The sequence below is a fragment of the Nicotiana tomentosiformis genome, chromosome 6, assembly GCF_000390325.3.
Source record: "Nicotiana tomentosiformis chromosome 6, ASM39032v3, whole genome shotgun sequence".
NCBI classification, from domain to species: domain Eukaryota; kingdom Viridiplantae; phylum Streptophyta; class Magnoliopsida; order Solanales; family Solanaceae; genus Nicotiana; species Nicotiana tomentosiformis.
Window position 1 is genome coordinate 112,846,904 of NC_090817.1, and position 10,191 is coordinate 112,857,094.

The 10,191-nt window shown below is 37.4% G+C and overlaps 1 protein-coding gene across 1 annotated transcript; it reads right to left on the reverse strand.

The window, feature by feature from the left end:
- Window positions 1–1,134: 1,134 nt before the first annotated feature.
- LOC104087907 (homeobox-leucine zipper protein HAT4-like) lies at window positions 1,135–3,273 on the reverse strand. The gene is made up of 4 exons (XM_009592484.4): window positions 2,969–3,273; window positions 2,464–2,777; window positions 2,258–2,337; window positions 1,135–1,748 (listed from the first exon to the last, which is right to left on the reverse strand). The coding sequence occupies exons 1-4, from the start codon at window positions 3,072–3,074 to the stop codon at window positions 1,424–1,426; spliced, it is 825 nt and encodes a 274-aa protein (XP_009590779.1). The 5' UTR covers window positions 3,075–3,273; the 3' UTR covers window positions 1,135–1,423.
- Between the last annotated feature and the right edge of the window lie 6,918 nt (window positions 3,274–10,191).

Genomic DNA, 10,191 nt, shown 5'->3' on the forward strand with positions numbered 1-10,191 from the left:
CTCTCAACAAGAGAATTTTATTTTTCTGTATTTCTGTATTTTGCGTTGGTTGTATTCGTTGTGCGAATGAATATAGTCGATACATGTTGTATCCTTTTTATACACCCTTGTATACAAGTCGATAGGTATATTCTTTGTACATACCCCTACATTTCGCGTTGGTTGTATTCGTTTCACGAATGAATACAGTTGATACAAGTTGTATTCATTACGCGAACGAATACAATTGATACAGGTTGTATTCGTTGCGCGAACGAATACAGACTATTCGTTGCGCGTCTAAATACAAGTGATACAAGATGATAACAATTAAGCAGTAACTACTAATGGTAATTAGACAAACTATAATTACTAGGCTGTAAACTATAGTGCTTTATGAAAATTCATCTTGATTTTTTGGATTAGGGCCTGTCTTGTTTTATCTTATTTCAATTGATTGGTTAACTTTAAAGTTACATTGAATTTTTAAACGTGATTAGAATTGAGCATAGTATAAAGTAACTTTTAGAGCTAAATTTATCCTTAAACTTCCGTCGTTGGTATAGAAGAAGCGAACAAAAGTATGTTCACTTGCTTTCTTGTTCTGTTTGTTATTGTTAATTAGTGGAGTATACGAAAGTTAGCAGGGTTAGCTCTTTTGGTGCAGAAATAGCAATTTGGTGATGATTAAGTTTTATACTGACTATGAAATAATGGTTGACACATATTCTTAACACATAAAATCAACTGAAGTTATCTTAGACGATAAATTTCCAAGAATGTATGCCAAATCCGTATAACGTAGCCACTGTTCAAGTGGTGGCTAATAGTCATAGTTGACCATTCATCCAAACATATAAGTGGAAAAAGATCAATTTTAGTCCATTAAGAATAAGTTATTTCTGCTTTTGATTTTTATACTCGATCTTACAAATAAATCTTTTATTTTTATTTTGTCCAGCTTTAAGAATTTATTATGTTTACCTCAAGAATCGAAGAGCAAAAAATCCCACAAAACCCAGGAAACGAGGAAACAAATTCCAAAAACATTAGAAAAGTTCTGTGTGGTGGTTCCCGTTTTGCCTTACATTTTCTTGGGGGAGATAGTTCTTTCTTAATTCCCTTAACCTATAGTAGTTTCTAAGAACAATCATATAAAACAAATGAATAAACTTTTGTTTTTGGTATCATTGCATTACTTTACAAAAAAAAGGTCCTCTTCCACAGTCCCCGCTAATGATCTTGAAATGGGGAAGATAGAACTATTACTAAATAGAGTAAAATGACTTGACCCTAATCAATCAGTCGGTAAAAGGGGGAAAAAAATGGAGGGTCTACAATAAAAGCAAAGAGATTTTCTAGACCCACCAAATCCCCAACATGCCCAACAACCTTATCTTAAAACCATTATATTCCTCCCTACATATATTACAGTTTGTCATTGTCACTTTTGTCTTGCAAGCGTAGGATGAGAGTCCATTTGACCAAATTGCCCTTGTGATATGGGAGTGGTGGCCCACAGGTTTAACTGCTGAGGTGGACCCAGCCTAAGATTGACAGGTGTACTTGTGGGACCCGATGCAACACGCTCACATGAAGGGCACATGGTGAGGGTGGTGGGAGGGGTCATTTGCATGTAGAATTGAGGTGAAAGCTTCAGTGCTCTTAGCTCTTGAACCTCTTTCTGTAATCTCCTGTTTTCTTCTGTTAGATTCTCAACACACCTCTTCAAAAAATCGCAGTCTAGTTCAGTTTGCTTCAACTTTGTCCTGTATGTCCACACAGATTATTTTCAGGATATTTCTTGAGTAGTAATAACTTCAAACAGTTAGAAGTGTGATATATATATATAATGATATCATTGTCTACATCATTCTTAAAGTAGAGCAGAAAAATCCTATAAGAATTAACTTAAACAACGTTAACCAAGCACTTAAACTTAAAATAGTCTAACTTCTGTATAACACATGTATATTCAATATATAATATATTTATCCTATAAGAATTAACTTAAACAACGTTAGCAGAGCACTTAAACTTAAAATAGACGAACGAATATATAACATATATATTCAATATATAATATATTTATAATTGTGTATAAATTAGATCGGTTATTTATGTAAAGATTGCCACATAAATACCGGCAAAATTTAACGTTTACTTTTTTCAGATCGTATACATAAATTATACACAATAATTTCATGTTATACATATATTTTATGTCCGCACACTATTTTTAGTTTATGAGATGAGTTGAACGGCTATTAAATCTCACCTAGCTCTTCTGTTCTGGAACCACACTTCCACTTGCCGTGCCCTCAATCCCAGTCTCTTTGCCAAAGCCAGCTTTTGCTTCTGCACAAAAAGAAAATCATCATCAATATATACCAGTTAGGTACAATAATTAAAATCCTCGAAAACGCCCTTGAACTCATTGTGTTTGTATCTAATAATGATGATCTAATTAATTAGTTAACTTACAGGATTGAGGGTGCTGTGCTCTTTGAAGTTTTCTTCAAGAACGGCGGACTGTTCTTTAGTTAAACGGAGTTTTTTTCTACAAGTTTCTCCGTCCTCTTCGTCGCTGATTCCTCGAGAGCAAGCCCTTTCCATGTCATGCTCCTCACAGTTGGCTTCTCTGTCGTTTCGCTTATTACCACTCACGCTTGAAATTGTGCTGTTCGGAGACGATACGCCGGCTTCCTCCTCCGCGTCCGCCGTTTCCGGCAGCCGGTTCACGTCGATTCCCTTTAGGAAAGTCTTCGTTTCCACTCTGCATGTCTCCGAGTTCCGATCTGCAATCAATATTTACCCATTAGAAAAATTAATTAGAGAAATGAAGTTCCACATTTTTGGATCAAAAAGGTCATTTTATTAATAAAAGAAATTCCCTTCACTTTTGGTAAAGATTTTGATCGATCAGATCTGAAGTTTATAATATGAAGAAAAGCTAGCATTATAGATGAGGAAGAGCTAATTAACAAACCTGAGGAAGGAAATGAATTATCAGTCCAAGAAGTTTTGCGAATGAGATTAGTAACAGTCCTGTTCTGTGGAAAGCTTAAGCTGAGGCTCAACCCCAGATCTTCCATTTTTCTCTCTCGGGGTCGGGGGGGTTACGTTCTTGAAAATAAAACTATAACAGCAGCTTCCGAAATTAAAGAAGATGTGGGATGACTAGTTTTGTGAGGATTTTCAGCTTTTCTGGTACGATAAGAGGTGAGACTTATTACTCATATGAATATGAATAGAGGAGAAGAGAGAGAGAGAGAGAGAGAAACCAGTTAGTGTAGTTTGAAGCCTGTTGAGTAGAGCGTGTTATATATAGGAAGAATATGTATGCCTTTTCTTTTTCTTTTTTATTTGTAAAGGAAATTATAATACTCCTAAGTACAGGTGGAAGTGTAGAGAGGTGAAGGGTTGTGCAATTAGGCCAATCATGAGTCATGACTAGGGGCGTACGCGGGTACCAGTTATCATAGATTTTGCCTCTTGAAGTTTACCAACCATTCACAGTGCTTCTTAATTGAAAAAAAGAAAATAAAATGCAAACTAGGGGAGAATATATTTTGGGATTACTGCAGACCAAACTTTGGATCGGATAATTTATAATCGAAATGCTGATTTTATGATGAACTACGCCTTCTGTAAAGTGCTACGGAAGCTCACCCAATATGGAGCACTTTATTTGATACAGTTACAATTTGAAGAGTTAATAGAATTTTTAAATTAAAACCTTTTTATGTGCTTTTTAAATATTATTAACATGACTCATAATGCTTTTTATAGAAATTTAAAAAATTATAATTGAATTCACACAAGAAAAATTAAATAGTTTAACTCTCGTATTCCTAATCGTTTCACATAAAATGAGACGAAATGAGTACTAATTACTCTCAGCTCCTCCAGCCCAATTCAGTATGTAAATTGGAATTTAGAACACTGTGGTTTCAAAATGAACACAGTAATGTTAACATTTACATAATGTCAAAATATAATTTATTCAAATAAACTCATAAGACTCGCTACAAATTCCATTTAATCACTATTACCATGGCCATGGAAAATTGAAGAAGTAAGATCATGTCGTGGTAGTTCTGGTACTCCCTGTGTGGGTCGAAATCTGCCAGATAATATTCGAAATAAGATTACCCTAAAGGAAGAATTCTCGAGTCGTCATTAGTCGAGATGGGTCAGGAAGCAGAAAAATGTGTAGCCGAAGAGTCGACGGGAGTCGTGGTCAAACACTCCCTCCGAGCCAAGGATTACACTTTTTGGTCAACCACTACCTCCGAGCCAAAGATCAGAATGCACGACTAAGCGAAGTAAACCAAATGCCTCAACAAAGAAAGGTTAGACGATTACGAGTACAATTCCAAGTTTTAGGGAAGCCATCTGCGTTGGCCACCACGTCCTCAGTTCTAACGAAAAAGAAATTGTGTCAGAACTGGCGGCTAGCCTTGTCATCCATCTTCACCACCAGGCACTTGCCCCCTCGGTGGAGAAGGTTTAACATCGTCCCCCTATAGAAACTAGGGGTGAATAGATGCATCAGATGATGAAGTGTGATCTAAACCCCAGCAGCTCCGCAAACTTGGTAAGCATCCTAAAGAGCTTGTAGATATATGATGCGAGCTGAGCCGGGCAAACGCCACAGAAACGCCAAAACTCCTCCGCTCGTTGAAGAAGGAGAAGAGTGTAGCCGACATGAAAGGGGTATGCGTAGAACGCACAATATCCAGGGCAGTGGACTTGTACCACGTCCCGCCCGGCAGGGACCAACTCGATGCGAGCGGGAAAGCCGTATCTAGCCCTAAGCTCTAATAAATCGTCCTCCTTCATCGTCGACTCAGAGATTTTGGGCTCGACTTCAGGAGACTTTGTAAAATCATACATGACTTTTTCACTACAAGGAATTATCTCCTCCACCATAGGAAAGTTCTCGTCCTCAATGGTAACGGAGACGCCCTCCGGGTGAGGAGGAAAAACCAACGCTAAGGGAACCGAGTCGCTTTCCTCGCTGGGACCAGAAGATACGTTTGACATATTTCCAACAAAAGAGAGAGAGTATTTAGAGCAACGGGGGGTGAAACAACAGGAATCTCTAGGTCAGTGAAAGAAGATGCACATCAATGGAAGAAGAAGAAGAACAAGAAGACACAAGGTTTCGATATGAGAAATTTGTAAAACATAAGATTATGTCTTCACACCCCTATTTATAAGAGCTCATGCGTCGGAACCGATAAATTAGGTCATCATTACTTGGCACCACTATCGAAGCGGTAGATACAACCAAAAGACGCACATGAAACGAAGCAACACATCGGGAAAATGTACCATAACGATGCATGATATCATGACGTCACTTTGATCCTGGAACAACGTAACCCAAAAGGTTTTGCGGCTCAAGAAAGGTTACGTTGTGAGCTCGCCTCAAACATCACGAACCGACACGTCCGTCTAATCATCTCGACCACGACGAACAAAATCCGCTCATCAAACCCGCCTGAGGCCGGCCTCAATAAGTGGAGGGACTAAGAGTCGACGGGAGCCGTGGTCGAGATATCGATAATGGTCGAGGTCGAACATCGTTGATGAAACTGTAATGGCTAATTTTCAAAATAAGATATTAAAGAGAATATTCTAGCGAATATTCTCTGCAGTTTATACTATTAGGGTTTGTTAGAAATATGTCTCATATATATATAGGAAGAGGGGCCAATGATGTAAGGCACGTGAGATTCATCTGTAAGAACAAACTTTTGGCTAAAGATTATCTCTCTTGCAAAGATACAAGAAGGACCTTTTCATCAAGATTCTTGTCGAAATTATTCCCCACTTTCCATCAGATTAGAGAATACTTCGAACATCCAAGGATTTGTTTGTCACTCATTATTGTCACGAGGAATAACCACCTAATTCATCCTTTATTGGGTGAATCACTCCTTCTATTTACTTAAATGTCATTTATTGTTATTCATTGCTATCAAATGTTCTATTATTGCTCATGTTACTTGGAATGATTGTTGCACACCATTATTATATTTCTACCAGATCTATCCAACGTTAATCATGCTTTCGAAACTTGCATCTACAAATATTATTGTTAACTAGGTTTAACCTCTTATCACATAAATTTAATTATTTGAGCATGTGATTACACTTTTTGGTAAAACATTCCCTCTGAGCCAAAGATCAGAACCCACGACTAAGCGAAGTAAATCAAATGCCTCAACATAGAAAGGTTAGACGCTTACGAGTACAATTCCAAGTTTCAGAGAATCCATATGTATTGGCCACCACGTCCTCAGTTCTAATGAAGAAGAAATTGTGCCAGAATTGGCGGCTAGCCTTGTCATTTATCTTCACTACCATGCACTTGCCCCATCGGAGGCGAAGGTTTAGCATCGCCCCCTATAGAAACTGGGGGAGAATAGATGCATCAGATGCCGAAGTATGATCACAACCCCGCCAAGCTCCACAAACTTGGTAAGCATCCTTATGAGCTTGTAGATATACAATGCGAGCTGAGCCGGACAAACGTCATAGAAACGGCAAAACTCCTTCGCCATTGGAAGAAGGGGAAGAGTGTAGTTGACATGAAAGGGGTAAGCGTAGAATGCACAGTACCTACGGCAGTGGACTTGTAACACGTCCCGCTCGGTAGGGACAAACTCGATGCGAGCAGGAATTCCGTACTTAGCCCTAAGCTCTAATAAATCAGCCTCATTCATCGCCAACTCAGAGATTTCAGGCTCATCTTTAGATGCCTTTGTAAAATCATACCTGACTTTCTCACCATGAGGAATTATCTCCTCCACTGTAGGAAAGTTCTCATCCTCAACGGTAACAGAGACGCCCTCTACATGAGGAGGAAAAACCATCGCTAAGGGAACCGAGTCGCTTTCCTCGCTGGGACCAGAAGATATGAACATATTTCCAACAAAAGAGAGAGTATTCAAAGCAACGGGGGTTGAAAACAATCGGGATCTCTATGGCAGGGAAAGAAAATTCACAACAATAGAAGAAGAAGAAGAAGAAGAAACATACACAAGGTTTCGATATGGGAAATCAGTAAAACTTGAGATTATGTCTTCACATCCCTATTTATAAGAGCTCAAGCGTCGGAACCGAGAAATTTGGTCTTCATTACTTGGCACCACTATCGAAGCGACAGATCCAATCAAAAAAAGCACATAAAACGATGCGTATAGGAAAAACACATCATAATGATGCATGATATCATGACGTCACTTTGATCGTGGAACAACGTAACCCCAAAAAAGTTACGACTCGTGAATGGCCACGTTGTCAGCTCGCCTCAAACATCACGACCCGACCCACTTGTCCAATCATCTTGACCACAACGAACAGAATCTGCTCATCAAGCCCGCTAGAGGCCGGCCTCAATAAGTGGAGGGACTAACTGTATGGGTCGAAATCTACTAGATAATATTCGAAATAAGATTACACTGAAGGAAGAATTCTCGAGTCATCATTAGTCGAGATGGTCCATGAAGCAGAAATACTCGTAGGCGAAAAGTCGACGGGAACCGTGGTCGAGATGTCGATAATGGTCGAGGTCGAACATCGTTGATGAAGCTGTAACGGCTAGTTTTCAAATTAAGATATTAAAGAGAATATTCTAGCGAATATTCTCTACAGTTTGTACTATTAGGGTTTGTTAGAAATATGTCTCATATATATAGGAATCGGGTCCAATGATGTGAGGCACGTGAGATTCATCTGTAAGAAAAGACTTTTGGCTAAAGATTCTCTCTCTTACTAAGATACAAGAAGGACCTTTTCATCAAGAATCTTGTCGAAATTATTCCACACTTTTCATTAGATCTGAGAATACTTCGAACATCCAAGGACTTTTTTGTCACTCATCATTATTAGGAGGAATAACTAGGGCTGCTTATCGGGCGGATTGGGCGGTTATATACTCTTAACGGTTTGGCTTATCGGTTATCGGCTTTTAAATGTATTAATCCGCTAGCCACCCGATAAGATATCGGGCGGATTGGTATCGGTTTAGCTCTTATCGGGCGGTTGTTGGGCGGTTTATCGGATTGTTTGTTGACCGCTATGACTCAAAATAAAATTCCTATGCTCAGCAGACTACATTCCAGTCTATAGAATATGGCACCTAAGAAGAGAGCTAAATAGAAGAAATAGAGAGATGTGTATTCCAACGTATTTCCTAGTAGAATCATCTCTGGGGATGAGCCTATTAACAACTTATAACTATCAGAAGAAATAGAAGAGAACACTGGGTATAATACATGACATCAAAATTATCTAATAGTAACTAAATGGAATAGTAAATTATAACTAAATGTCTAATAGTAAATTAGTAATAGAGAATAGAGATAGAGTACTGGAAGTGGAAGAATAGTTTTTGATTATTTAATATATATATATATATATATATATATATATATATATATATATATATATATATATATATACACACACACATATATATTCTTAACGGGTTAACGAATTATCCGTTAAGAAAATTGAATAATCCGCCCCCAAACCGATAAGCCGTTAATAAAAAAAATTTAATCTGTTTCCCGTCCGTTAAACCGTTAAACCAATACCAATAAGCCATTAAGCTTCGGTTTTCGGTTTCGGTTCGGTTTTGAACACCCCTAGGAATAACCACCTAGTTCATCTTTTATTGGGTGAATCACTCCTTTACTTAAATGTCATGTATTATTATTCATTACTATTAAATGCTCTATTATTACTCATGTTACTTGGAATGATTATTGCACACCATTATTATATTTCTACCAGATCTATCCAACGTTAATCACGCTTTCGGAACTCGCATCTAGAAATATTATTGTTAACTAGGTTTAATCTCTTATCGCATAAATTTAATTATTTGAACCAAGAATTATACTTTTTGGTCAAACACTCCCTCCGATTCACTTTAAATGATTTTTTAGCTCTTTTCACACATATTAAGAAATTTAACTTTTAGCATTAATTAACAATAAAATTGACCGTATTAATATTAATTTGCTCATTACAAATATAAGTATATAACAAATTGTTCCTAGGCTACTCCAAAGGTAACTTTAAAAATAAGAAGTTAATTACTTTTTGATATTTAAAAAAAATCAAATATTATGAACCACGAAAAAAAAAAAAATTACTTAAAGTAAATCGGATGAAATATAACTTTAGAAGGTAGCAAAGCGGCTTGAAAAACTACGGCTTCCTAACAAAGCTGCTGGAGTTTTAGTAACGTCCTCTAACTTTGACTGCCGTTGAAAGTTGAACTAACAATTGGAGTCCTGTACTTCTTCCATTGTCTTTTTATTTTCTTTTGTTTGTTAACTTTACTAAAAGAAATTAAGGACCTCGTACGTACGAGAGGTCTTGTGGTTAAAAAAAAAAACTTTTGTGATTTTTTCGCGTTCTTTTTTTTTTCTCTTTTTCACTTCTAACTTGTTGTGTTGTTGTTGGTGTGATCTAATGGTAAACACCCTCCACTTTCAACTAAGAGGTTGTGAGTTCGAGTCACCCCAAAAGCAAGGTGGGGAGTTCTTGGAGGGAAGGATGCCGAGGGTCTATTGAAAACAGCCTCTCTACCCCAGGGTAGGGGTAAGGTCTGCGTACAAACTACCCTTCCCAGACCCCATTAGTGAGATTATACTATGTTGTTGTTGTTGTTGTTGTTGGGGTGATTAAGATGTTTCATAACGTTGTGGTATAAGATTGAACTGATAAATGGGTTTCTAGGTGCGATATGTTATCATAAACGTTATTAGTATTCCTTACAACACTAATAATATTTTAAGAATTCATTATTCAATATCTCAAATATATAAAATTGTTATTCCCACCAATATTGATGTATTTGTAAATAATAATTCTGCAAAATATAAGTTATCGTAATGAAACAGTAATTAATTCGAGCCCACTGAATTCATAGTGTTTCCTTAAGGAATTTAATCCCCTCCTAGTACCCAAGGTAATGGATTATTTCCTCCCAGGATAGAACGAATCACACACTGGTGTAGCGGCACTTCAAACCCCAGTGTTTCAGCGAACACAAAGTTCGGTAGCAAATCACACTTACAGTTGCTTTGTTTGAAGTTAAAACAATGCAGAACAAAGGAGTAGAAACTCAGAAAATCGTATGGAAATGCTGAGAGGAAGGAGTGCAATGTATAGCCAAATCTGTTG